At 40.0% G+C, this 27,975-nt stretch overlaps 4 protein-coding genes across 11 annotated transcripts; 2 read left to right on the top strand and 2 right to left on the bottom strand.

Annotated features, from left to right (window-relative positions):
- Positions 1-234: 234 nt before the first annotated feature.
- Positions 235-2,117, top strand: cenps (centromere protein S). The gene is made up of 5 exons (XM_029149731.3): positions 235-416; positions 637-760; positions 1,393-1,426; positions 1,551-1,617; positions 1,819-2,117. Exons 1-5 carry the CDS (start codon positions 387-389, stop codon positions 1,921-1,923), a joined length of 360 nt encoding a protein of 119 aa, XP_029005564.1. The 5' UTR covers positions 235-386; the 3' UTR covers positions 1,924-2,117.
- Positions 1,788-7,023, bottom strand: tardbpb (TAR DNA binding protein b). Of its 6 annotated transcripts, XR_008694767.1 has the most exons (7): positions 6,247-7,023; positions 5,620-5,783; positions 5,379-5,528; positions 5,108-5,299; positions 4,973-5,012; positions 3,956-4,095; positions 1,788-3,301 (listed from the first exon to the last, which is right to left on the bottom strand). XR_008694767.1 is itself a non-coding variant. In XM_055509037.1 (6 exons), the coding sequence occupies exons 1-6, from the start codon at positions 6,485-6,487 to the stop codon at positions 4,070-4,072; spliced, it is 813 nt and encodes a 270-aa protein (XP_055365012.1). In that variant the 5' UTR covers positions 6,488-7,023; the 3' UTR covers positions 3,372-4,069. The 6 variants fall into 6 exon arrangements, 5 of the variants coding, with proteins under 5 accessions (XP_055365012.1, XP_029005548.1, XP_029005546.1 ...); XM_055509037.1 differs by lacking the exon at positions 1,788-3,301 and having other exon boundaries at positions 3,372-4,095; XM_029149715.3 differs by lacking the exon at positions 1,788-3,301 and having other exon boundaries at positions 3,372-5,012; positions 5,108-5,278; positions 5,388-5,528.
- Positions 7,024-7,597: 574 nt separating this feature from the next.
- On the bottom strand, positions 7,598-17,205 carry gnb1b (guanine nucleotide binding protein (G protein), beta polypeptide 1b). 2 transcript variants are annotated; one of them, XM_029149718.3, is made up of 11 exons: positions 17,063-17,205; positions 12,926-13,034; positions 12,795-12,833; positions 12,601-12,707; positions 12,419-12,482; positions 11,440-11,602; positions 11,230-11,296; positions 10,915-11,116; positions 10,137-10,353; positions 9,926-10,041; positions 7,598-9,264 (listed from the first exon to the last, which is right to left on the bottom strand). In XM_029149718.3, exons 2-10 carry the CDS (start codon positions 12,980-12,982, stop codon positions 9,935-9,937), a joined length of 1,023 nt encoding a protein of 340 aa, XP_029005551.1. In that variant the 5' UTR covers positions 12,983-13,034; positions 17,063-17,205; the 3' UTR covers positions 7,598-9,264; positions 9,926-9,934. The 2 variants fall into 2 exon arrangements, with proteins under 2 accessions (XP_029005551.1, XP_029005550.1); XM_029149717.3 differs by having other exon boundaries at positions 7,598-10,041.
- Positions 17,206-17,426: 221 nt separating this feature from the next.
- Positions 17,427-27,362, top strand: si:ch211-161c3.5 (uncharacterized protein C3orf18). Of its 2 annotated transcripts, XM_055509038.1 has the most exons (6): positions 17,427-17,555; positions 20,939-21,111; positions 24,578-24,983; positions 25,101-25,126; positions 25,346-25,475; positions 26,800-27,362. In XM_055509038.1, the coding sequence occupies exons 3-6, from the start codon at positions 24,726-24,728 to the stop codon at positions 26,878-26,880; spliced, it is 495 nt and encodes a 164-aa protein (XP_055365013.1). In that variant the 5' UTR covers positions 17,427-17,555; positions 20,939-21,111; positions 24,578-24,725; the 3' UTR covers positions 26,881-27,362. The 2 variants fall into 2 exon arrangements, with proteins under 2 accessions (XP_055365013.1, XP_029005558.1); XM_029149725.3 differs by lacking the exons at positions 17,427-17,555; positions 20,939-21,111 and adding an exon at positions 23,202-23,582.
- Positions 27,363-27,975: the final 613 nt, after the last annotated feature.

Below are 27,975 nucleotides of genomic sequence, written 5' to 3' on the forward strand. Positions count from 1 at the left end.
CATAGGGGATAAAAAACACAACTTGACGGTTTTCTCCTGTCTGGTCAAGAATCAAATGTTTTCACAAAGAAGTGAGATCTTCTTCAATGAACAACTTATCAGACCACAGGTAGTAAACGCTGGCTCACTTCCACCCCTGGCTGCTGCGTACATGCCCATGTTGCAGTAACTCCTCCTGGCCACAAGGTGACGCTGTCAGCCTCGTGCCTTTTTTTAGACAAAATAAAACTCCACTCTTGTTGGTTCGCTGGTAAACTTGTGCCGCGAGTTTTATTCTTCAACAAATGCACAGCTACTGATGTACGTGTTTGCTAACGTTAGCTAAGCTAAAAGCTACCGCGGTGTGACATTCGCTATAGGTCTCTTCTTCCCTGCTTCTTCACAAGATGTCAGTGGATGAAGACGAAACGCAACAGGTAACGGTTCATCACATTTGGCTAAGCTAAGCAGCTAACAGCTTCAGTAAAAGCACAATAATGTAGATCAGTTCCTTCGATATGTCCAGAAGTGTTGAATTTAATCAATAAATGTTTGATACTGGTGCTAACAGCTAACCTAGTTATATAAATAAATATATAGAAACCAAGAGAATTGCTACACAGTGTTTTTGATCTGATTTAATGTTTTGAATGTCAGAGGTTAAAGGCCGCGCTACACTACACTGTTGGCCGAATGTGTCAGAAGCTGGGAGAGGAGCACCACCGACAGTTCAGTAGACAAGTCATAGCAGCGATAGCCGAGACAACGTTCAGACAATGTGGTGAGTGTCATGAAACGTACTGACTTCGACGCCCTGTTGTCTGTGTAAAGCGTCTTTCACATGCTGCACAACCAACATGGGTTTAGGCCATACGCGTCATAATCTCAAGTATGTTTTTATTTTCTGTGGAGCCCATTCAAAACCTATTTACTTGCATTAGTTGAGACAAAATATTCAATAAATGCACTTAAAAACTAGCAATAATAATAAAAAAAACATGTATGTAGTTTGATCAATTAATAAATCTGGAATTCTGTAGCGTTAGATAGCATTAATGCTTTTAATATGGACAATGTGGTAATTGCAAAAATGTAAAAAAAAAATCACTTAGACAGACTCAAATCTATTATTGTTAATGTAGATGAACTCCTGTTAGTATCCATGCAAACTAATTTTATTTCATATTTTTGTCAATTATAATACAAAAAAATCCGCATTGAGCATTCAGGTAAAAAGGTGATTGGATGGTTTTAGTTTATTTCCATTTGTTATGTAAAACAGGAACGAGTTTAGTATAATCAAATACATTAAGATTTCACAGAACATTTAAAAACTTTAAATGTTTTAAGTAATTAATAGTTGGAGACTTGTGACTTATACAAAGTATGTTTAACTCTTCTGACTTTTTCCAGATATATTTGCTAAAGATCTAGAGGCCTTTTCAAGGTGAGAATCTTGTGCCAATTTAAATATCAATATAAGTAATGTCCGATGTTTTTCTTTCTTAATTCAACTTAATGAAAACGTTTTTGAATAACTTCTGTTGAATAATTTCAGTTTTGATTTTAAGGCATGCTAAAAGAAGCACAGTATCTGCAGAAGATGTGAAACTTTTAGCTCGTCGCAGTACTTCACTGGTGAGTTTATGCTAAATTGAAACAATTATACAAAACCTATGTCCTGTTTATTGTTGAGAGCCACCATGGTCAGAATGAAATGTTCAAACTGATGTCACTTCAGCACACTGTAATTTCAATCTAGTACACTACATCTATGCAAGGGTTCATATTGTACAGCAGACAACATATCATTGTTGAATTTGCCTTTATTCATTTCAGTCAATCTACATACAAAATAAAAGTGAAGCACTGAACCAGGATCTGAAAAAGAAAAATACCGGGAAGAAGAAAAGCAGAGACACTGAAGAGGAAAGCAGAGAATGAGTTCAAGACATTGGCAGGCCTTCAGTGTCCCTCTTGTGCCGAGCTTTCATATGAACATACACAATGTGTGCCAGTTGTTTTTGTATATTACGCTTAAGTTATGGGTTATGCTTAAGTTTCAGCATAAATGTATTAATAAAATGTTCACATTTTCATCAAGCTGGAAATAAATAAAAAAATGAAAACAAGCCTAACCACAATCTCGGGGACGTCTGGTGTGAAATATGAGATTATTCCAGATGATTTTGTCTAGGTTATGTCCTCTAGAAGACTCCTACAGGCAGAATGTGTGTCTCCCAAGGCCATTCTGTTCCTGAGCATCAGAATTCATTTTCGTCTTTACAACATGAAGCAGTCTCAAATCATGGTGCCGTCTTCACTGTTGGGATGGTGTCATGTTGGTACACAAGTCTCTTTACACAACGTAATTCTGTTCTGCCCAAGCATTCTGCCTTTGTTTATCCTGTCCACAAGTGCTGTTTGAAAAGCACTGGCTTAGTTTGTGGTGACCTGTATGTACAAGTCAAATAAATGCTAAACATTTATAAATGAAGCGGGTCTGTTACCCTCACTCTACGTTTAATAACATGTCTCATCAGTCTAAAGTATTGTTTACCACCACCTGTGACTAAAGATCAAATCACATTTAGTAGCCAATTTATGGCGAGAAACAGAAGTGCAAACATTGTCGTCATCCCAAAGGTGCTGTTCAGTGGCAACTGGACTTGTTTTTAGTTCTTGAAGTTTTACTTGAAGGGCCTTCAAAAAAAATTCTTCAAGAACCTAAAGCAAGTCCAGTTGCCATTAAATACTACCTTTGGGATACACATGACCTGGATAAATCTCCAGACATTAGACTGTAGTGTGTTAGAGATTGGTTCGTCATGAAAAGCAGTATATAAATGGAAACAAGCATAACCAAAATCAATAAGTAAACAAACTAAAGGTGGGTGATTTTACCAATTTTCAAAGTTTAAGGGCAGCCTCAATATATCACAATTTGTTCACGCTATAATCTTATCACTGTCAGTTTAAAGGCCCATAATAAGCACATAAAGCAAATTCACCAACACATCCAAAGCTCAGCAATGTGACACTAGTCTTGTTACTGTAACCAAATTAGTTTCAATGTCATATTGCTGAGCTCATGCTTTTTAAATAAAAGAAAACCCCTTTTTAGATTCTCTTTAACTTTAAATGTAGCTATGAATGACTAAAAGATAATTCAGTCTGAAAAGCCATTAAAAGCAGCAAAAAGACAGGTACTACCCCATGTCATGTCTGAGAAGGCCACACACTGAAAGTGTTGGAACTTCCGTCGTCGTCCATCAGAACAGACTTCAGTCAGGGTTCAAACTGCCAGCAGAGCCCAAGGTCCCTAGATATGTGAATCGAATTAGATTTTCTTTTTAATTTGACAAATTGACTCAAGTAATATCAACTAAGAATCTATTCAAATGAACTTTATTAGAGAACTCCCTTCATTTGACATGTTTTTCCAAACACCTCACAAACAACAAGAGCTACTGGGAACCAATGGACACACCACTCCACGTTCTCACACCATCACTCGCGTCCCCCAGAGTCTTCAGCAGGTGTCACCCACATCAAGTACACACTTACAGATCAGTTCAATAACATGAAAGCACACACCATACAGCATTCAAATCAGGTAATATAAGCAATACATATATTCGTCACAACATTCCACTACAGTTTGATATTTCTGCACATACTCAAGAATAAGGGAAAAACTTGCAAAGATTAAAAAAAAAATCTTGAAGTACTAATTAAAGAATGTCCATGTTAGGGGAGGCGCTCGTAGCATCTGCAGCTTCCACTCACACACTCAGAAAAGCAGTCAAATTGGGCCCTTTCACTGCACAACCAGTCCGTTTCACGCGTCTCTCCGTTCGCTCACTCATCGCTTCACTCTTCGCCACAAGCCATCCTCAATCGCACTCATCAGTTCTTAAAATGTCAGTTGCGCAGTTCTTTCCATTTAAAAGTGGATAAAAGTGAAAACACCCACCGTCTCTTAGAACATGCGGAGTGAAGCCGTTCTTTGATGGCATAGCATTTACAGGTGGGAAGAGGGCGAATGATACCGATATCACCCCATGAATGCTGCCAAAGAGGAGATTCCTCACAGGAAAATGGAAGAGAGGTGAACTGCAGAAGAGATTTCAATGAAGGCTTTTCCACAGAAGTTGACTGCAAATAAAGTTGCACTTAAAACATTTAGGTTTCAACCAGATTCTTCCCAATGCAAGATTGCTGCTTAAGTTGATGACAAAGCCGGATAATGGTGAACCACAAACATTCATGCATTTTCAAAATGGTTATAATACATCTCACAATACATGCATTAGAGAATCCAGTTGAAATGAATACAAACAAATGGGACATCAAAAATAGCACTTTAGTTGGACATCCTGGTAAACAAGTCACTTCCTAAATTAAATCTTTAGCATTTTTTCCAAATGTACAAAAACATTTTCCACAAAAGTGTTAAGTTTTCAGATACGCATTGACACCAGAAATAAATTTTGAAAAGACTCATCTTTCTCACAATACTTACCATACAAACACTTATCTTACATACCCCACCCAGATGACTTTGATTCCATACTGGACCCAAAACCTGAGCTAAACCCACTGCCGCTGGTTGTAGAGTTTGACCCCGTTCCCCAACCCAGACTGGCTGAGCTGGTGCCGTAGTTGCTGTTGCCTGTACTGAAAGACTGACTCTGGTCCCTACTAGAACTTGTTCCACTGGAGGTGCTTCCTGACGTGGACGTCTGCTGCTGGCTAGCCAACATACCCATCATCCCCCAACTACTCTGCAGAGCAGCTTGAGCAGCAGCCATCATAGCAGGGTTAAGACTGAAGGAACCAAAGTTAGCCAGGCTACTGTTAGTGCTGCTTCCTAAACCACTACGGCTGCTACCAAAAGCCTGAGCTCCGAAACCATTCCCAAACCGTGCTGTACGATCAAACTGCCTATTGCCATGTTTGGGCTCAGCATTTGAGATGTGAACACTGACACCTTTGATAATTAGATCCTCTCCACAAAGAGACTGGGCAACCTAGGGACAAAACACACAATTCAACATCAGCTGGGTATGACGACCACCAAATTAAGACGACATGCAGAATTTTCTATGTACATTAAAAACTATACCTGATCATCTGCAAATGTGACAAAGGCAAAAGCACGAAATGGCTTGGGGATGAAGACATCTGTAACTTCTCCATACTGCATAAAGAACTGACGTAGGTCATCTGTAGTCATGTCTTCTGTGCAACGACCCACAAACACCTTGCGACTTCTCAGTGGCTCATCTGGACCTTGCTGTAAATAAAAGCAATGTATCTAAACATTGAAGGTTGTACAGTGTAAATATTATTGCATTTTTATTCCTATGATGTTTGTGTATATGCATGGACATTACCATATTCACCTTCGAGTTAGGGAGCTTGCAGTCGCACCATCTGCCGTCAATCATGTGGCGCTGGGAGATCACTTTTTCTTGAGCCTCATACTCTGTGAACCTCACAAAGCCGAACCCTTTAGAGTTTCCGGTCTTAGCATCTCGTTTTACCTGACACATAGGCAAACATGCACAAATTAGGATTTCCACTGCACACAACCTCAAGCAAATGTGGTATTTTCTAATGTTAGTAAGATTATACCTGGACCATAATGACTTCCCCAAATGTACTAAAGTAGTCTTTTAGGTCCTGTTCAGTTGTTTTCCAAGGTAGACCAAGAACAATCAGGTCAGATGTCTTCATGTCCCCTCTCTTCATTTTCACAGCAGAGGAGGCATCAATTTCATCCATTTTTCTTTTGTTGTCTACAGTTTGGTGAACAAAGAAAATACATGGATTTGCCAATTCTACAAATGAGTGTTTAGTTAGAAAAAAATGCTTTACACTTAGAATGCTTCACTAATACATTATTTTTGTTGTGCGAAGTACTTTATGAACAACAAAATGGTAAAACCATAAACATATGGTATTCCTTTAGGACCAGCTTAGCAGTTTGAGAAACTGTAACCGTTTGGTGCCAGGTCACATGCATCTGTCAGTCGTAAACAAATCTTAATGTGAAACTTTATAAAATGTTGCATACATCATTGTAATAAATTTTGATGGTTGATGGTACTTTAGTGGGCGTGGCCAAACCGCACGTCACATTATTGACATCTGTTTGGACAGTGCGGAAGCTACATCATGAATTATAAATAACATATGACCACCTGTTCGTATAAAGTGTACTATTACGGATTTTCTGTTTTCAAAAGTGCACATATTCACCTTTTGGATAGTTCACCACATAAACAACATTGCCCCATCCGTTTTCTGGCGCGTGCAGAACTCCTTCCACTAGACGCACTCCCCTCATGCACTGGGACACGGGGCTCCGGAAACGCAGGCCGCAAGCCCCTGGAAACTGTGCAGCGACGGTTGAAAGCAGAACAGTGCCGTCGTCCTCGGATGGGATCTCCATGGGCTCCTCGTTTTCCTCCTCTGCTACTCGAATGTATACTTCGGCCATTTTCTCAAAATGAAAAATTCTGGTTCCAGTCAAAACAACGCTAAAGTTAGCAGTTAGCTGGCTAGCCGTCCACTACTGCGGCTAATCCTAGCCGATGTTGCTAACACGTCGGAATGAGTCGGGTTTCTCTTTAGTTATGGTTGGGCAACGCCGTCCCAAATAAAAACTCTACAACAAAACCCGCGTTAAAGTAATTAACTCAAAGTATTTCACAGATAATATCCCTGCTGAATTGCACTGACAATCATGCATCGGCCTTACTGTTCCTTTGTTCGCTGGGACGGGATCTATGTCGTCAACAGCGGACGACGACCGTACAAATGTGACTTCAAATTGAAATTGCGCACGGTCTTCGACTAACTAATCCGACAAACTGAAACGACAATGTCTAGCAAAAGCGAAACAAGTTAAACGACTTAAATAAAGCGCCCACGTAGTTTAAATGCGAAGTAATAAACACTACTAATACGAATATTTTTATACACGAGGCGATATATGAAAGCACCATGTACGGCCTACCAAAATGGCATTATCTAAGCGAAAAACGCACTACGTCATGGGAGAGGGCATTCACATTCCACGGAGGGTTGTGTGGTCAGCGTAGCTTAAATATGGACCACAACTACGTCATTTGCCATCGTGACAAAATTAAGAAAAACAAAACTATTTTAATATGGGACTAACGTTTAGCTGGAATTAAATAATATTCAATATATGGTGATGTAGATAATGAGTTTTATTTCGCCCCCCCCCCTGTGAGCTAGCTCAGCAGACCAGTTGGTACAGCCACCACAGCAACACCCGTTGCTAAGCTGGTTGGCGGTCGAGGGAAGATGGCGGTATTTTGGAAGTCGAATAGTTAATGCAGTATAGATTTTGAGTTCAAAAGATCGGTTTAACTAGCAAACAATCCACGAAGTCTAAATTGCCCGCTTTGCTAACAACGGCATCGTTTCTGTGACAACATTAGCGAGGGGATCGCAGCGTACTTTTATGGGACATCGTCTACATGTATATTAAGATGAAAAAACCTCAGTATGGTGTGAAGTCTATGCTGCAACGGACATCTGCAAAACAGAGTTAAGTTATTGGATTCAACTCAACAGCAAAGAGAGATCTCAAACAGCTTTTTATTACATTTTCAATCAATAACAGTACAATTTAGTACAGTATCTATCTTGCATCCAGCTCACCGTGGAACATCAACAGACTGAAATGAAATACAAAAAGTGAAAAGATACATAAGGGTGCAGAGCTCTATAATATTAATGGAAAGAGATAAGGGAATCCATCTCAGTTGAATTTCATTTTCACTTGTGGCCACACACTAATACATCACATTTATTGTACATCATTGCAGAAAAAAAAGAAAATAGGTGGAAATATGTCACAACGTTAACAAAAGTGCTTCTGTATACAGTGAAATGTCATTCAGATGCTCAGATGTTCAATTTAAGACCAAGAAAAAATGTACAAAAGTTTCAGTATGGACAGTATGGGAGGACGTTTTTGTTCCGTTGAGTGTAAAGATTTAAAGGAGAGAAAAGGACTTATCGAGGATTAAATTTTCACAATGATTGTTATAATTATTATAAAAATTGGCATCAATAGAACTGGTAAGCATAAATTACACTAAATATGAAGTCAATATTAAGTCTTCTCCATTCCTGCTCACTCTGGTGCATAGCATTACCAGTATTAGTACATGATGAAAGCAGAGTTTGAGCCAAAGAATGGCTTCTATGAAGTCCAATCAATAGGTAACCTCTCCTTTTCGGAAACAAAAAAGATCTAGGATTTTTGCACCATTGAAAGCAATTCTACAGCATGCACATCTAAATTAACTCATGGCAGACAAACTTAAATGTCTTAACTTAAAACATCAGACCATTATTTTCAGACATTGATTTGTACATTTCATTCACAGAGTTGCAACTGCAGTCCCAAGCAAAGGAAGTGTCTATTTAGTCAGGTGAGGTGTTTCACTCGAAGTGGATACTAAACACAACCCTCCCCCCATATAATAAAATTCAGCCATGCCCAGATTATCTCAGCACCTACCTTGCTGTCCCACCCCTTCCCACCCAAAGTCAAAGGCATGTACAAATATTTGGGGGTTAACTGGATAAGTTAATAACTCCTTTTGTACTGGAATGAGCATTCATAACTTATAGCATGTGCTTGGTTAGTTAACATAGTATTAGTTGAGAGGCAAAGCTTCTTCATGTGCAAAAGGCTGTGATGAAAAAAAACAGCTGATATATAAATACATTATGGACATTTTGAAAGCTGCTTGTGTAATATGATCCAAGCTTTTACTTCTGCATGTTTTCTTTCATCTGTCTTATATGATTTAACTGGATTAGAAAGACAAGCTGTAATTCAAACATATCTAAAACCACTAAAGTAGTATGACAAAAAGCCATCAAGAATAACAAACCATCAGAATAGAGTTCTTAAAAAAAAAGTTAAATAATTTGTACAATTACACTCCAACATTTGCTTTCAAGACACACACATTTGCATGGGATGATAGTGTTTTCTCTTTCAAGGTAACATAAAATGGTCCAAGAAGGAATGCACAAGTTTCTGATTTGATACCACAGGAGATCCTTTCTTAACTAGGTGATAAACAATTGTGCTCTTCTGTGTATAGGAAAGGCATTGGTTTCCCTTCGTGTTTGTGGTGTCCAAGTCAGTTAAAACAGTGTTGAAGATGCTGTGAACATTCTGAAGTTGTAATGGTCTTCCAGTCAACTTTGGAGTTATAAGAACATCTGAGAAACAAAGATAAATGCATTTTAGAATTAACTAATCTGACCAGATCTATAACTGAGCTCGTTTTCCCAGTAATGTTTCTTCTGGCATTTTACTTTGTTTTTATGTCTGCTTCAGAGAATTTGGTGTAATGAAAAATCATAATTTGGTAAAACCTGAAGTCACTAAAAAGTGAGGTTTGTTTTTATGCTTTTTATACTTTACTTAAGGCTAATGTCAGAAAAGTTGTCATTACAACAAACCACAGTAATGAGATGAATCTCATATGACTAAATGGCTCAAACACATCTTTGACACATGCTAATTTAATTAAAGCCAATGCACATCCACCAAATATATTTATTTATCAATATGTGCCTGCCTAAATTAAAAAAAAAAAAAAAAAAAAAAAAAAAAAAAAGGTAGAAGCAGTTGTCCAGTGTTTTGAGACATGAGGGGTAAAGAAGATGTTTTAATGATCAAGTTAAAACAAAAAGATAAATCAAAGCAAACAGGTATCTCAAATATGCAGACTAGCAAAAGAAAAAACATTTTATGGAGTAAACAGTTATGTAAACTGTAAGAGGACAAAATCAACACATTTTGTTCTACTCCAGCAACTTCAGGTTTTACTAGGAATAGCTTTGGGAACAAATACAAAAAAATGTGGGGGGAAAAAACCTTCATGCTTCAATTCCAGATCTTCAGAAAACTGTCCCAGGATCCTGTTGCAACTGCCATGCCATCATCAGTAACACCCAGGCAGCTAACACGGTTGTCATGTCCAGCCAAGACACCTAGAAAAACAGGACAATTGTAATTTAGAACAACAATTAGCTTCACCCTGTTGACTAACATTTGGTTGTTGTTTGATCATATTTCAGTTACTAACCAGCACGGTCTGCTTTTAGTGTGTCCCACACGTTACAGTTAAAGTCATCATATCCTGCCAGAAGAAGACGGCCACTCTTGGAAAATGCAACAGATGTGATACCACATATGATGTTGTCATGAGAGTAGATCATTAGTTCCTGATCAGCACGAAGGTCAAACAGCCTACAGGTGGCATCATCAGAACCAGTGGCAAAAGCATTGCCATTAGGGAAGTACTGAAAATGACAAAAGGTAAATTATTATTGTACAATGAATAACTATACTCAGTCTGCAGCTTATTTGGTGAACCTAGTAAAAAAGTGATACAGTCCATTACTAGTCTGTAATCAAGCAATTCATCTCAAATTTCTTAAGTCTTTTTTTAGTAGTATATCTTATAAACTGCCAATTTACTGTATACAGTGGGCACAAAGTGTTGTTAAATTAAATTTGCAATATTTAAAGCTAACATACACGACTTAGCTTTTGAATATTTTTACTAGTGATATTCCCAATAACTTATTCTTAAGAGTTGTCCAAGACCTCCTTGATACATACTCAAAGATCAGTGATATTGCCTTCTACATATTTTCTAAAGACTCACCTTTTTTAACCAGTTAGAGAATGTCAAACCCTAAGTGTAACATATCCGTGAGAAGAAGTACCTTGCAAGTATCTATGAGTCGCCATACCCTTTAATATCACCTTAGTATATAATGTTAAAGCTAGCTTGATTCCCAAAAGTTGCATAATGTAACAGTAATTACAAGTTTGAATTATTACAGTGGGTAACTTACACAGATGGCATTGATGTCAGACTCATGACCAGTAAATGTCTGTCTGCACATGCCCTCTCGAACATCCCAGAGTTTAGCAGAGGCATCACAAGCACCAGAGACGAATAACCGTGAGTCAGGGGCCAGGGACAGGCTCATGACATCACCAGTATGACCAGCAAATGTGGTTGTCTGCTGGCCAGTCTCGATGTCCCAAAGTGCACTATAAATTAAAAAGTTAAAACACAAGATTAAAAAAGCCATTTGCCAAACCCCAAATGGTTGTCCTACCATTAGTGCAACTACATAATACTACTAGATAACTGTTTTACTTACCAAGTGGTGTCTCCAGAGCTTGTAACAATCTGGTTGTCATCAAGAAAGCGACAACAGGACAAGTATCCTGTTTTAAAAAAAAAACAAAAAACAGCACATTTTGTTTTATTTAAATTCCCATCACCATTATATTTACTACATAATCAGAATGAACAGCAAATAGTTGCTTCATATTTCAACAGCAGACTGCTACAAAAAATAAAAATGTACCTGTATGTCCAGCAAGCTCACGGCTCACACGTACATTCCCCTCACGTGTTTTCAGGTTGTAAATTGAACAGATGTTGTCTAAGCCACCACAAGCTACATAATTTCCTGAAGGTGCATATGCACAAGTCATGACCCAGGAAGATCGAAGTGGAATGGCATGGACCTATAAGAAAAAGGCAAAAACAACCCAAGTTCTTTTCATTAGAAAGAAAGAAATTTGCTCAATATGTACAGCTTATGTAGCAAACCCCCTAAGCATGCCTATTTCCAGTTTGATGGATCCATAACAGTATACACCAATGATTTAGATACTACTGACTGGGGGAAAAAAAAGTTTTACGTGAAGGTTGAATTTAACAGAGGCTAAAACTAGCTGTGGTTACATTTGCCACTATGTACACGCCTTCTGTCCTCAATCTGGTTTACAATATATGTAGGTCAGTAGTTGGATAAGGCAAGAAGTTAACATACTGAAGTCAGCTGCACCATACAAGAATCTGACCAATGTAAATTGCCATTTGCAATTTTTGCAACCGCACACCATAAGCATATTTTAAAGGAAAGAAACATGATGACATGAGTGTCATTGTACTAAAGGCCAATAAGGTCACTACACGTTAGGAATTTGATATTCATTTTAATAGTTTACTTTTTGCAGATAAAAGTGCTGCTGGAATTTCCTTGTGTGTATATTAATGTGTAATGTGACAAAACAGCCGGTCTGCATTGGCAGGTTTACTGGAGTAAACAGACGCCATGCAGGATGGCAGCGCTGTGCCAGCAGAAATGTCGTGGCACGAGGAGCTGTGTTCGTAAACGCTGAGTGATATTTTTAATCACCATTTATAAACACTGTCAAAACTACACTCCTCCAAATATAAATTGGTGCTCTTATTGCTTCATATTTAGATAAGATGGCAGAGAATGGCATTCAGAGATAAGCTCATTACATTAACTCACACCAAAATACATGACATACCTTATTTGTGGTATAGCTGTCCCAAATAATGAGTTTGCCATCTTGAGAGGCACTGACTAGAAGCCTATTAAAATAACAAAAGAAACATGAAAATGGAAACAACCATTTCCTATTTTTGGATGACATGTTATGTTACATTTACTGTATCAGTGTAACAACTGTCTTGTTTGTGTGTAGTTCACCTGGAATCTGTTCCCCAATGCATGGCATAAATTTTAGCCAAATGACCCCGCAGCGTTCGTCTTGTACGCATCTGGATTCGCCCAACAGGGTCGATATTAGCTGTGATCTGACGAACAAAAAACATTAACATTAATGCGATTTATTTTAGGTAAAATGTTTTAATCATGTGAAAAAGATCATATTAAAGTATCACCTGTGATAGTGTGGCATCTGCGCATGCTTTCCTAGCATCCTGAAAGATAAAAAGTCATATATTCAATGCAGGATCTGCCAATTGTACCGATTATTAATTGTACTAAATATGGAAAACTGGTTGTTACTCACTCTGATCTGATTTTTGAGTTGCTCTGCCTCCTGGCGTAACTGGTCAAGTTCACTCATTTTATTCAGCTTTTTCAATTACCTTACTCCAGCTAAGGGGGCACTTATTGATCTAAAAAAAGAATAAAGACAAGCACTTCAGTAATTCACAAAAACAGTCCCAGTTGCAAATTCAAGGTCGTATTTTCAACCCAAGCAAAATGGGTCTGAACCGATGCAGCTTAACAACCCAAAGTCTTAAAGACAGAAAAGCATTCTCTGTGAACTGTCACTAACTTTACCGTTATTACATTTTTTTTAGTGTTTGGTTTGTAGTTCAACATTACTTCCCCAACATAATCCTAACATAGAATTTAGAATGCTTGGCAAATCTTAAGGCATGACTTTCCAGTAACTCGAAAAGCAGTAATTATCCTGTTGACCTCAATCCTTAGGATACTCAGAATTTTAGCTAAGTGATCAATAATCCACTTATATTAATACACAACCTTGAGGCATCTAATGAAAAACATCAGAATGTCAAGTCACAATCTGACCAGCATACCACAAATATAATAAGCAAGTATTACTCAGTTCAGTTGTGCATGATTCCCCAATGATTATTTCAAGAACAATGACCTGCCCTGTCTAGGTGTAACCTTTACATGTACAGTTACACTTTACCTTAATTGAAAGGTAAAGCACTGCACAGAAATACAGTTCTATATTCTACTTCAGGTTACATTACTGATAACTGTCAAATTTACAGTTTTGCAAAATGCAAAGTTCATTTTGAAATAAATTTTTTACCCGGAAGTTGCTCACAAATATGATAGCTTTAAAATCAGAAATCAGCCTGAACTATGCATTCCTAGTTTCCTCACCTGGTGTGCTTGATTCAGTAGACCTAGGTGTGTGGGGGTATCAGAACACTGAAAATCTTCTCTACCTGGCTACGTTATCCTTCAGGGCCTCCAATTAGCTGACCTTTTTTGAATACAGGTTATCCTCTTACACTTATCAAGCTTAATAAACATGTCATGGAATATAAGTATTCCAGTATCAAGTAATGGCAGCATTTAATTACCAACTTTAACTATTTAAAATGATCTCCTTTTTAAATGGATACAAAATATTAAGAGAATTAATGGTTAATTTGAACTCGCCATTTTGAATAATTACATACAGGAATGCAAACCGTTTGTGGTAAAAACTGTACACCATCATTTAGTCAATAGGGCACAATTATTTAGGTTAAAAAAAACATGATTTACGGTCAATTCAATAGGTACACTTAGTGATAATTAATATTGTCTAATAAATAAAAAGATATTTAAATACAAAACATTCTTTATGTTCTAAACACAAAAAACCTTACAACTAAAGGTTTTCCTCACCAACAGTGACCATTGTTATTTTCATGGGATAATTTATTGACTCATGTACTACATTGCAACTACTTTTAGGTAGCTGTAAAGTAACTTAAAATAGTCATACTACCTAAACTCATTAGCGTTCAGGTTTAGATGTATAGTCTTGATCCAGCAAAATTGAATTACTTGGTTTCTACATAATAAAACTGCAATGGTACATCCAATTATGAAAGCTGGAGCCAATTTACAGGTTTGAGTTTTAAGTATTCCAGATTTAAAACCATTTCTTAGATGCTTACAGTTAAGGAGTTCCTCTCTCATCAGTTCTCCTTTTCAAGCGCCTGATCATGGTCAGCTGACTGCATGATAAACAATGAGCTGTGGCAAACAGCCTAGAGTTTTAGCTCAGTAGCTGTTCTGAGTCCTCTTGAGGGCATTCTATGCCTGCTCTTCTCAGAATGTGTCATTTACATTTCCAGTTAAAATAAAATTGTATCTCATAGATCATGCAGTAGTTAAGTACATGTGGACTCCAAAGACGAGGCAGCTTATGTATAGTGTTAAACGACGATAATGCCATGCTTCACAGGTCTAAAGCTGGATCACAGAAAAGCCATAACCAGCAATATCACTGAGCAACTCCATAATCCTAAAAGCTAAAACCCTCAATGAGTCTCTAATCCTATCCATGGTCAGTAAGATAAACAGCTGGCAAACGCAGCCTAGTCATTAGAAATATGTTTTCACAATCATAAAACGATGAGTTTAATCTTATTTATTTTGAACACAACAAAAGTAACTAAGCTTAAAGTAAGTGCTTGGATTTTCACGCCAAGTTAAACCATACACTGAATAAAATCTTCCTTCTAGTGTGATCAGACTTTAGACAATGTTTGCAGTGATTAGAGCGGAATTGCACAATGTTTGTTCATGAATTAACAACTGCAAAGACATGGACATGCTGAAATAGTATGACACATATAAATGTATATTTCAGTGTAAATGTTTACCTAACACCACGTGTGGTGCACTGATAGTCGACTTAGTAACTGTGTGCAGTACTGTGATTTGCCTAGCACGGGAGGAGAGTTTGCATTGTATTTGAATTTTGACACATGGCTGCTTTAGTCAGTTTGTTGTACTCGTTTAGAGGGCTGGTCTACAGAGGCTCTGCATATTATAAAGAGACATATTCTAAATTCAACCCAATAAACCGGAAAAATACAGAATGCTTGTACCTACTAAGACATCTGATCAAATCCATACATTTACCGATAGGACTGCGCATAGTAATGATAACATAACTTGCACTGACGGTAATCCAAGAAGATGCAGCTAAACGCCATCTTGCAGACTGCTGTCCGCTAGTTAGCTTGCTAGCAGGCTTGACGGAGCAGGCCTGGAGGCAGAGCCGAGCCAATACTCGAGAAAGCGATCCTCTCGTTTGTGTAGGCTTCATTTGAAAAACCTCTGCCAGACAAAGTCGATCGAACGCGAGGCTAACTCCGTTTCATGCCAGATGAACCCCAGAACTGCTAGTATCTGATGCAAAATAACGTAGTCAGAGCCACTTTAGGGCAGAGTCTTGCTACTCTTCCGCAATTACATGAAGCGCTATGCAGTTAGCTTTAACTCCAGTAGTGGGTAAACGCTGACACTCGCTAGCTGCCTGGCTTCAGAAATCCACTTACTTACATACGAGCAATCTCGTTAAGCTAAACAGTGTCCAGTTGATTTGCTTAAGCCGTATCGGTACATTTATCTAGGTTCCTAGTTCCTCGGCGGACCCGAGCTTCTGAAAACTGCAAGGTCGGGCGTCGATGGCCTTTTCGCCGTCAGCGAGCAACAAATGTAACGACAGTGATTTCCATTAATGGGGGATCATCTACTTTTCAGCCCGCATAAGTGCAAATGATCCCTGTATCGATAAAAAAAGAGAGAGGGTAGCTCACGTTACAAGCACAAGCCAAGAGGCGTTGCACCAGTTCTGCCTTTTCGAGGCAGAGACATGCTAACTTATTAGTTCAGCTTGGGGGAAAAAGACTGGGTGTTAACGCGGCTACTGCTACTCACATTAATATGCAGCTATTTAATCCACTGTACAATCGCAACTGCTGCTGACTGACATGTATATCGCCAATAATCAATATTTGCTGCTGTTAATTTGTTTACGGGACGTTTATTTTTTCCGGTCCAAATCAGTGTGTCATCAACGGAAAGCTTCATCTTTAAATGTAATATGGTAGAAACTGTACGATAGTACTACGACGAATTCAAGGCGCTAACCCCATCACATGAGCTGCATTGAGTGCCTTTATCTGGGAACCACTGAGTACTTTAAGCGCTGTGTTGTAGGCCGAGAAGCAGCTCCGCCGGCCCGTCAGACACCGAGCCTCACCGGGCAGCCTTCGCGTTATTTAAACAGCAGCCAGACGCCCCTGCTAACCCGAACTGTAGTTAAGGCTAACCTTCTTCACTTGAAAGGATGCAAACACCAGTTACGCAGAGATGGGCTTTAATAGCAAAGTCTCGAGCCATGGCAAATACCAAACGCCCAAGTTCCACCGCAGCGGATCTCCCAACACCCCAACCACTTGCATTTGGTTATATTAAAACAGCCAGATGAACGTTAGCTAACCGCAGCTAACTAAGTGGCTAGGGAGGTAGCTAACTCTACCCCACCCCCGGGCAGTTCAATTCCGCCACAATTAATCAGCTAATGGTCTTACCAGGTACTGATAAGTTAGGATTTGGCCAACGGTAGGCCGACCGCCTTATGTCAACTTACCTTGCTTAATCTGCGTTTGTTTTTGCGTTTTGGCATTGACTGGAAAACAAGCCGCTGTATACCTCCGATCCACGCATCAACGAACAGCACAACGCTAGCTTACTAACTAGCTAGCCAGCTAGCGTTAGTTTTCCGAGTAGCAGTCCTTCCCGAACGCAGGCTTCAGCTAGGGAGCTTGACAACCTCAGTCAACCAACCGGAGAGGGGAGGGAGGGGGGGATCACACCCACTGGCCTTGTGCTGGAGACACTGCCCGGGCAGACAAAACGGCGAATTCTTAAAGTCACTGTCCCTCAGTCAACGACGCAGCCTACTGGGCCCCCGTTCGCCAAACTTAACATCTGCCCTTTCTGTTACACCGCAGCAGCCGGCCATCGAACGACGAGATGGGCGCGGTAACCCTGCAGTCGGCGGTGGGAAACCCCACGTTGCAGCAGCGCCGGGGAGAGAGCGCGCGCCTGGGTGCGCTACTCTGTCACCAGCCGCTTCTCGAGTAATAAACGTTTATTTCACTATAACACACACTCAAAGAAGTGGTGTTTATTTGTGCCCAACGCGGAATTTGTCAGTCAAAGTATGAAGTGACAATCTTGTGTCTGCAGGGGTCACTAATTAACCCTCTATGACTGACTTTTTATTTTAGGAGGAAAAAACATTTTAGTCTTGTTTTTAGAAAGTTGGCGGTGCAAAATATGTGAAATGAGGGACAAACAAGCAGTAGATACGACGAAGTAAGTTTTATTTAATCAAAAGCAACAGTTTAAACAAGTTTTATTTCATTGTCCACAAATGGTTAATCAGTTAGTGGCTTGAACATTTTCTGAACCAGAGGTGGACAGGGTACCTTGTATCCCCCTTTCTGGTCATCAGTGACTATCCAGTGGGCAGTGGTGTGCAGATGCACAGGGGCTGCAATGAGTAGGCTTTTCTGTCATTCTCACATTCTTTATGGTGAAACTGAGACAATCTCTCTTAGCCGGAATCTCTCCAGATTCCGGCTCCTTTGCACAACTTCCTGTGATGTAAGATTTGAATGTATAAAGCTCTATGACTCTATGGTGCCACCTATATTGGGGTGCTAGATCATATTCCTTACATCCATAAAAAGCTGTATATTGATTTTCCTGTGAGTAATAATAGATAGAAAAAAATGATTATGATGAGAACTAGGCATCCTTTTAAATTTTCATCCAGGAGCCTGCTATTGTTGAAACAAGCTAAACAACAGTGGGCTTATTGCACAATTTTGTCCTGAGGCAACAAACAGAAAAGTGCCATTTTAGTACATAAATAAATAAAAAGAGTTTTGAGTTTTTACTTCCAAATTATGGGATGTGTTTCAGTCACACATAACACATAATGGTTGTAATTTAAATTATTTGAGGATTAGACTGTGTCCACATTGCGTTTCCAGATTACAAAACATATATACATATACTTTTTGGGAAAACAGGTTGAATTGTTGAGATTTCTCTCTCTCTCAGTCCCTCTCTCTTTTTATACACACACACACACACACACACACACACACACACACACACACACACACTGGATAGCTCAATCGGTAAAGTCACAAGACTTGTATACGGGTGGCCCCCGGTTCGAATCCCCGTTAGGGGAAATAGGCATCCAGTGTGAGAGACAATGAACCACATGAGATACCGGCTCAGACGTCGCCCAGTCTAGCAAGGTCTGCGTCAGGTGTTGGGGAACCAGAGCCCCTTGGCTACTGGAACAAGAAAGAAATGGCTGAGATGTGAGAACAGAGAACTGTTGGAATGCTACTACTCAAGTAACCCTAGTCAGAGGGGTTACATGCAAAGAATGTGTGGCGAACCCATATTCAAGGCTGACGGCGAAGCAACTAGTAGCTCAGTGTTCCAACATCAGATTGAAGAGATACAACACAAATGCTACGGCAAGGGGGAGCCAGGACGCCAGGTCAGAGGGGAGGTTTCACTATCTCCCCAACCGGAAATTGGGTACGAAGCCCCAATGACCCCGAACCCCACTACAACGGCTAAGTGAAGTTCCATCAGAAAGTCTCATGGAAGATGTGAATCCCGAGAATGTGCGATCCCTACCACAACAATCACGGAAACCAATGAGCTGGTATACGCTTCAGCAACACAACCCGCGAACTCTCAATGGCAGGGTAATAACAGCAGAGCAGACCCACCAAGGCTGGAAACTGAACAGTACTGGAAGGGTATATGGGAGAGGGAGGCATCACACAACAGTGATGCACAGTGGCTGGTGGATCTGAGGGAAGATCACAGCAACCTCCCTGAACATCTATCTACTCAACTATCAACTATCACAGTGGCAGACATCCAACATAGAGTCTCAGGTATGAAAAACTGGACAGCACCTGGCCCTGACATGATCCACGCCTACTGGCTAAAGAAGCTCACTGCAATCCATGAGCGCCTGGCAGCACAAATGAACCAGCTGCTAAGGGATGGGACTCACCCTGAATGGCTAACCGAAGGGCGAACGATCCTGATAATGAAGGATCCCTCAAAGGGCACAGTCCCATCCAACTACCGGCCAATAACCTGTCTCTCCACAACATGGAAGCTCATGTCAGGCATCATCGCAGCTAAGATAAGTGGGCACATGGGTCAATACATGAGCGAAGCACAGAAGGGCATTGGTAAGGATACCAGAGGAGCCAAACACCAACTCCTGGTAGACAGAACAGTCGCCCAAGACTGCAGAATGCGACACACCAACCTGTGCACAGCCTGGATCGACTACAAGAAAGCCTATGACTCAATGCCACACACATGGATCACTGAATGCTTGGAGCTGTACAACATCAACCGAACTCTAAGGGCCTTCATTGCAAACTCGATGAGGTTGTGGAGAACCACCCTTGAAGCCAATGGGAAGCCACTTGCCCAAGTATCCATCAAATGTGGCATATACCAAGGAGATGCACTGTCCCCACTGCTGTTCTGCATAGGTCTGAACCCCCTCAGCCAAATAATAAACAAGACTGGCTATGGGTACCGACTCCGGAACGGGGCCACCATAAGTCACCTCCTCTACATGGATGATATATATATATATATATATATATATATATATATATATATATATAGATTAGAATAGATTTATTCTTCCCCATGGCTAACAAATGTGAAATTCTTGATGTTCCTATTGCAAGGTTTGAAATAGCTTTCTATTAGGGGTCTCCTTATTTGGTTCTTTGCCTTCCTAAGGCTGCAGAGTCACTGGGGGCCCAATGGACACCTGCTAATATCTCATAGCGAGCTAATTCCTGAGCCTAAATCCTAAGTGGATTTTTAATGTCACAGAAAATGCCTATGATTGTTTATATGTTTTGGTATCTTGTCTTTGTTTGTTTGCATTTGTTCAGGGTTGCTTCAGGAATAAATTCATTAAATGACAAGTTAGTCTAGCATTGCTGTTTACTGTTTACTGGTTAAGATCAGTATCCAAATCTTCTTCACCCACGATTAGAAAGTCCAATGCCAAGTGCCATAAAAGGACGTGAAGCTTTTCTGACCACTAGTAAACAGGAATTGAAAATGTAGAAATGATGAAGCTAAAGTGACCTCTCATTCTAAAGAAGCTAGTGTCACAGTCAATATCCTTAGCTGCGTTATTATTGCCAGGATCATGTTATGTGCTTTTTGACTGAGAATAAACATTCTTCAAGTGCAGCTGCAGTAATAATAGAAACTATGATATGCACTGACTAACCTTGCTAACATATTTTATTAACAATTATATTACCAGTGACCTGGATATCACATTTGTCTCCTCCGAAAGGACATATAACAGTTAGAATTTCAATGTAATTTGAATTAGATCTGCTCTCTTAATAACAGTCTTATTTATGTCCAGGCAAGGCAATTAGCACAACAGCGAATCACAGAGTATAAAGGAGTCTTCGAGATGTTTGATGAAGAGGGAAACGGTGATGTGAAGATGCAGGAGCTGGAAAGACTGATGAGTTAAATGAGAATCAATCCTACAAACAGAGCTCAGCCACGGGGCCAAGGACGTGGACAGTGGTGGTGAGTGTACTTATTATTATTATCATATTTATTATTTTATTATTTAAAACTACATAACAATTATTTGGTATACCAGCTGGTCATAAATGCTAATTATAGGCTACAGTGAAGGGAATTATTGCTAAACCGTCAATTAAGGTCTTATTTTGTTCACTTAGTTGATGACTTTAACTGTTGCTTATCGTGTTATGTGCAAACCAATGTAAGTGCTACAGAATTGTCCCAAGAAACACTTTACTTATATTGTGAGCCACGGTAAAGTTAGGAGAAACTTTATCTCCTTTAAGTTCAACAAGGGCTGAAGTAAAGCACGTACATTGGGCACATGACAAATAATATTTCTGTGTATAATCACAAAGTCATTAACATTAGCTTGTTGCTAAGATGTGTGTTGATAGTGGAAGAGGAAGTTATTTTAGGAAGTTACTCGTATTAATCACTAGATGGCAGTCTTTTATATGCATGATTTATATATGCTGTGCTGCAATGTTGCCTCTTCCAACCCTAGTGTGCCCTCTCTCACTAGCCTCAGCCTGCTGCAGCTGCAAAAGTACAGAAACACAAAGCAATTCAATATTTTAGGAACAACTAAAACCTATCGAATTTAATGTTGTCACAATCAGTTTAGAAAAAACAATGTATGTTCATTTACTTTACATTGAATTTTTCTGACCTCTGTTCTCAATTATATTTCTTAACTAATACGAAACAATTTCATCTGCAAAAAATAAGTGTTACTGAATAGTTGGAGAAAAAAATAACCTTTGTGTGATTAGTCCTAAAACTTTGAGGCTATAATTAGCACTTTCCTTTTCTGTGTTCTTGTTCAAAGCAAACGGCTCTTTTTACATTGCTTCTCTTGCTGAACTGAAAAGAGAGACTCCAGCTTTAGCCAGATGTAATGTCACGTGAATGTAAGGAATGTTTATTAATAATGTGGCATTAAATGTGCTACATAAACCATTCTCCTTCTGACCAGGTAAAGGGTTGTTTAACTGTGAGAGCTTCATCAGTCTGACGGCACTGTACCACAAAAGAACCAAGAACCAGGATGCTGAACTCAGAGCTGCTTTCAAAGTGTTTGATAAAGAGGCAGAGCGATACATTGACTTGAACACACTCACAAGTACGAAGAACATTTTTAAATATAAAATAGGTTTTCCTAGTCAGAAAATAAATTATTTCTTTGCACTTATTGACTCATTGCACAAATACTTGTTTATTTATTATTTATTATTTATTTATATATTTTGTTGACATATTAAACACATGCAGAAATCCAAAAGTTAGCTTTTTGTTTGTTATTTTTTCATGATATGATTAAACGCTAAATATGTACTGGTGAATGCAGGAGAGCTGCTAAATGAGACTGAGGCAGATGAGATGATGAAGGAGGCTGACAAAGATGGAGATGGGACCACTGATTATGAAGGTCTAACAAATGTTATGAAAAGAAAACAATCTTAAATTCTAGAAAACAAACATTTTATTTTATTTTTATTGTCTTCACATCCATCATCTATAATTAATTGTAAATGTATACCTTTAAAATTTATTGTAATAATTTAATGTAAGATCATAAATTAATGACTATTTTTATGCTTACAGAATTTGTGGCAATGATGACTGAAAACCTATTTAAAATGAGCTGAAGAATTCACTTTGACTTTAACCCTAATGGATCATATGTAGGAGTTCTGAACCTTATAGACATGACACAAGATTATTAAACAGCACATTTGTGTTAATACTGCTCCGTGTACACACAAACATAAATAAAAAAAACAAACATAAGAAAAAAAAATTAAAGTAATTGGTCAGTGATTTCTTTCTTTGTTTCTTGTTTCTTGTTTTTTGTTTTCTCTTCGTGTTTATGTCTTTGTGAGACAGTTTGACTGAGAAAAGGGATACTACAGGGTTAATTTCCTTAGACCTGCTACCCGGATGCAGTCATTCACATAGGTCTGACAGCATCTGGTGTGCACAGCCATTAAATCCCATCTCATCCCTGCAAAGCCAAATGGACAGCTCAGCGAGCCAACCGGGTTTCTCATCTTGAAGCCGTCAGGCCAATTGCAGTGGGACGGGGGAGGGAACGTGCCGCACTGATCTCTGTTTGCAGCATCCCTGGAGCAGCCTCTGTAGTGTGAAATACAAGAAAGGGCAAAGCAGGGGGAGCAGATCCCTGGAGGCTGCTGGAGATCGGATAAAGGGTCTCGTGGAGGCTCTCAGAATAGGGTTAGTTTGGTGTGTGGCGTCCGTCTGCTGAGAAAATGGCTGTTTTGTCAATGTAAACAGCCTGTGCAGTACCTGCATTGCTTAAGGGGGAAGCAGAAGAGGAGGAGGAGGAAGAGGAGGAGGAGGGGCAGGCTCGGGAGGAAATGTTGCCGCTTCCAATGAAAATTTCCGCTCTCTAGCTAGCCCCAGCCTGCTGCAGCTCACCTCTGAACTCATGCGTGTTATATGTTAAGGTAAGTATGCACGACTATTCGGAGTGGACACATGCAATAGGACCTGGTCACAGGCAGGATTCGTAGAACAGCTGTACAAGACAGCTGCGAGACAGTGCATCTTGACTGGAAATAGCACAATATGTATCAATAACACAGAGCAAAAACCCGGGTCAGCAGTTTCACTGATTCACACAGATGAGAGTAGAAACTGTTGTGTGTTCTGTGTGTGGCTGTTGCAGAGACTGTTCACCGGACAACAGCAATGACTAAATGCAGCCTTTGCGTTTCATTGGTAGTTTGCTTTGGCTGCACATGTTCCTCATTAGGAGCACCAGCAGACAGGATGCACTAAGGAGAGAGGAATGGATTACACGTCTATTTTTACTGCTTCAAAATAGACGGCATGTTGGATAATCTGATGTTCATTTGACTGCTTTGAAACAAAAAGCATATTCATGTCGTGAAACTCCTCATGTATGAAATTCCTAATAGAGAAATGCTCTAATTGTCCTCGTGCACATGGGATGTGTACCGTAGTACGTGCGTGGGCGAGAGCTACATGTACCAACTTGGATGCAGGGGATATTTATGGAGCCTCTTTGTGTGTGTGTGTGTGTGTGTGTGTGTGTGTGTGTGTGTGTGTGGGTGTAAGATGTTTGACGTTTGAACATCGCTGCCAGCACATTTCCTCACAGTGCCTTTTACAGTTGGAGTGGTTAGTATTCTTCTGTATTCTATCAGGCTCCTTATGCCACTTACCTCGTGTGCCTTTGCAAACCACATCCTGCCCAAAACACCGCTGGCACAATCAGCCGCGGTGAGAATGAAACTGAGAGTCGGGCGTCGAAACACCTTCAATCCTTAAATCCTAAAAATAAAAGCGTGAGCAGCAGAAATCACCCTTTTGCATTTCGGGCTGCATCTCTTGGTTTTACCCACTTGAATCAATTTCCTCACACGTTAAAATATTAAATAATTCAAAATAGCTCATTCATAATATAATTTCTTTCCAGATCATATGACCCTAATGCCTTAGCAGATCCCAGACCAGCGGGAAGACACCTGTGTCGACCATGAGACACACTAGAGACTGAGCGACATAAGAAGAGCCACAGTGAGATTCGAACCCAGCCGTTTAGTTGGAGCAGTTACACCGTGACCATGGCTGTAACTGCAGCTCGAACATCCACAAGTCTCCTCTCCACAACTGCCACGACCACCACAATCCCCTTCCTGTCAACGAGCACCAGAGAAAACATCACCTCCAGAACAACGCTGATGACTGTTACCATAACGACCACAAACGAGACCAGCTTCAACGCCACCACGTTTCCAGAGGCAGTGATACAGGGCTCGGGAATCGGGATGGTGCTGGTGCCCTTTGGAATCATCACCGTCATTGGCTTGGCCGTGGCAATAGTAAGGAGTCCTTTACAGATTCTCTACGATTCACGGCAAACTACACTAGAGGTGGACGTATGGTTTGGAAACGTGACCCTTGGCCATGACCTTCCTTGTTTTCCTTTCTTTTTCTAGATGCTGTACATTCGGAAACGGAAGCGGTAAGGTTCAAAACGCTCCCATAAAAATTTCAATTTGACTACTTGACTACATATTTATTTAATGTCAACAAAAGGAGGTTTTAAATTTGAGCTAATTTGTGAAAATATATTGTGGATGACTCTTATTTTGAAAATCTATTTTGAACTCTTACAGTGAATAACATTAGTAGGTTGTAGCTGTGGTTCTAATAGATGTCTAATAGATGTCTCCTCATGCAGGCTGGAGAAGCTGAGGCACCAGCTCATGCCCATGTACAACTTTGACCCGGCTGAAGAACAAGACGACCTGCTGGAACAGGAGCTACTGGACCACGGGAGGGAGGGCAGCATTGCAGGTCCCAACGCCAAGGTAAGCTGCAAATAGTCACTGTAACACATCACCAAGTTGTACTAAACTATCAAAGTGTGATGTCACATGGTTCTACAGACTCATGCTGCTGAAGTTAGACTAACAATAGTTATTGTGATGGTTGTCTTTGGATGTGAGCTGTATATTTGCTAATATATGTAATATATAACATATATGCTAAAGTTGTATATTATAATTTCCTAATTTCTGTGATCACAGTTTATATATTTTTTATCTTATTTTCTTTTTAAGTTTTGACAATGAGAAAGGCAAGCATGGTAAAGTATCATCTGTGTGTCTCTTGAACTGTCTGTCTAAACCTTTTTTTCCCACAAACCCTTTCTCCCCCTCATCATTTCAGTATTTCAAAGTAAACAAGTGCTGAATTTGGAAACTTTAAAAATAATCGTTTATACAAACACTAATCTTCATTACAGTGAATATTGTCAGACGACGATCACTGTCACGCTGAACGTGTTTACCTTCATACATCAGGCTGATCGTTGACATCGTTCCCTTTATGCTCCCTCGATTTGACACTTACACGTCAAATATTCCAAAGGCCAAACGTATAAACAGTGCAAAACAAAAAGCATATTTCATAAACAACTCAAACGTGTTGCCGTCACACATTCAAGCGAACGACAATCTGAGGACTGAAGGGAAACAGTGGTTCATACTGTAATAATTAAATATTCTTGCTTTAAATTAGAACCACAAGAAGCTTTCACTCGCTTCTCCCAAAATATGAGTCTTGCGTGTGAGGACAACTGAACAAAATCCATTACGACTGAGTGCATTTCCCTGATGGAAAGGAAAAGGTTCTGTGTGTTCTAAACCAGTCAGGTGCTCACATGAAGGCAGTTTGCCTTTACTGTGCTTCCCTGCTGATGCGCAAACAAAGGGAAAAAAGCGGGAGCACCAAAAAGTCTGCATCTGCCCATAATTTGAAAAGCTGCAGCCGCATATTGTGTTCAGACAATAGTTCCATACATTTCAGCGGCGAGCGGAGCCTGTGGGGAGCCTTTTTGAAGCTAGTAGTAACCGGAATGGAGCTAAACCTCCTCTCAGCGATCACATGAACGACTCTCAAACGTTTTGAATCGGGCTTAAAACATTTGTGCATCTCGTACGACGTTGGTGAAAAGAGTCCAAGTTGAGGAACACGTCATTTTCATTACGTCCTTCTAAGCTCGTCCACTGCTCTATACGTTTGGCCTCTGGTCCTAACGATTTCCTCTCATTAGTCAACCACTCACGCAAATCCTATTGTGATTGTAAACAGTAATTATTCATTTTCTGTCTGTCTGTCTGTGCTCCGCAGACGCTGACCAGCTCCCAGGGGACCACGCAGAGGCCCAGTCGCTTGGTGTTCACAGATGTAGCCAAAGCCCTCAACGCTTAACAGCGCTCTTCCATTAGGTGATTTCAATTTGCAGGAGGCACCGGCCGCGTTGGGAAACAGACTGTGACCCAGGACGGACGGCGCGGGGACGCTTCTATCGCTTCCGACACATATGCGAAATAGTTGATGAACTATGAAATCAAACGAAAGGCTGCATGTACGGGGGGAGCACGGCGGGGGCATCACATGGACTGTTATTGTCGGCCACACAAATGCCGTGTGATGCACCTTTGTGTTGTTGCTGTTGAAATGTTGGAAACCCTGTCAGTGAAGTTCCCCAGAGCTTCATTATCTACGTCCGTGTTTGATAAGAAAGGAGTGTAATTTTGTTGTTCTTCAGATTTTGTGGTCTTACGTCTTGAACACTGGATGTGTCACCATCCTTACGTAAAATGTCCCTCTTCATTTTGTTCATTCTCAACCAAGACTTGAAATATTGTTTCAGTGTGTACCCATTAAATTATTCTACTTATTTAAACCTATATCACAAAACAAGTCTTTGTAGTTTGGTGGGTGTGACGATTTATTGATTTTGATAAAGAAGCAGATTAACACAAATCACATAGTAAAGAATCATAACAAAATATATATCACAGGTTTGTGAGCTCTATTATTGAAGTGGATGAGGACGCATCAACAACACAACTAGAAAACGGTGTTAAAAATAAAAGGCATGAATGATCATTTCTCAAGTTACACTTCAACATTTCAATAGTTGAAAGAGGATCAAGTACTGTATGTAACTCTGAGTAGGAGTAAGATCACAAAACAACAATGTCCCCGTACGGAGCGTAAGTATCCAGACACAGCTTGTGTGAAATAACAAACACTGACTCAGCTGTAGTTAAGTTATGAGGCACTCTTCAGGACCACCTCCATTCACTTCTGGTACGAATGCAGCGACATGAGATGAGAGGACCACGACAGCATAGTCCGACATTTCATATCGAGGCTTTGTCTGATGGAAGCGGTCGAACACGACTGAACGGTTCTCCTCAGAGACGTCCCAGGCGTGTTTTCTCTTCCCCAGAGGTAGTCCAGAGAGCGACAACTCCAGACAATGCAGTTGATCAAGAGGACACATGTCCATAAACA

This window comes from Betta splendens, chromosome 5, assembly GCF_900634795.4.
Source record: "Betta splendens chromosome 5, fBetSpl5.4, whole genome shotgun sequence".
Classification (NCBI taxonomy): Eukaryota; Metazoa; Chordata; class Actinopteri; order Anabantiformes; family Osphronemidae; genus Betta; species Betta splendens.

Coding starts and splice junctions, on each gene's coding strand:
- cenps (XM_029149731.3), top strand. CDS start 387: ATGTCAGTGGATGAAGACGAAACGCAACAG. Junction 417..636: donor ATGAAGACGAAACGCAACAG/GTAACGGTTCAT, acceptor TTTGAATGTCAG/AGGTTAAAGGCCGCGCTACA. Junction 1,427..1,550: donor GATCTAGAGGCCTTTTCAAG/GTGAGAATCTTG, acceptor TTTGATTTTAAG/GCATGCTAAAAGAAGCACAG.
- tardbpb (XM_029149712.3), bottom strand. CDS start 6,487: ATGGCCGAAGTATACATTCGAGTAGCAGAGGAGGAAAACGAGGAGCCC. Junction 5,529..5,619: donor GGGAAGTCATTATGGTCCAG/GTATAATCTTAC, acceptor CCTATGTGTCAG/GTAAAACGAGATGCTAAGAC. Junction 5,300..5,378: donor CTAACTCGAAGGTGAATATG/GTAATGTCCATG, acceptor TTCAATGTTTAG/ATACATTGCTTTTATTTACA.
- gnb1b (XM_029149718.3), bottom strand. CDS start 12,982: ATGAGTGAACTTGACCAGTTACGCCAGGAGGCAGAGCAACTCAAAAAT. Junction 12,708..12,794: donor CAGATGCCACACTATCACAG/GTGATACTTTAA, acceptor TTTGTTCGTCAG/ATCACAGCTAATATCGACCC. Junction 11,297..11,439: donor TGAGCTTGCTGGACATACAG/GTACATTTTTAT, acceptor TTTTTAAAACAG/GATACTTGTCCTGTTGTCGC.
- si:ch211-161c3.5 (XM_055509038.1), top strand. CDS start 24,726: ATGGCTGTAACTGCAGCTCGAACATCCACAAGTCTCCTCTCCACAACT. Junction 24,984..25,100: donor TTGGCTTGGCCGTGGCAATA/GTAAGGAGTCCT, acceptor TTCTTTTTCTAG/ATGCTGTACATTCGGAAACG. Junction 25,476..26,799: donor TTGCAGGTCCCAACGCCAAG/GTAAGCTGCAAA, acceptor TGTGCTCCGCAG/ACGCTGACCAGCTCCCAGGG.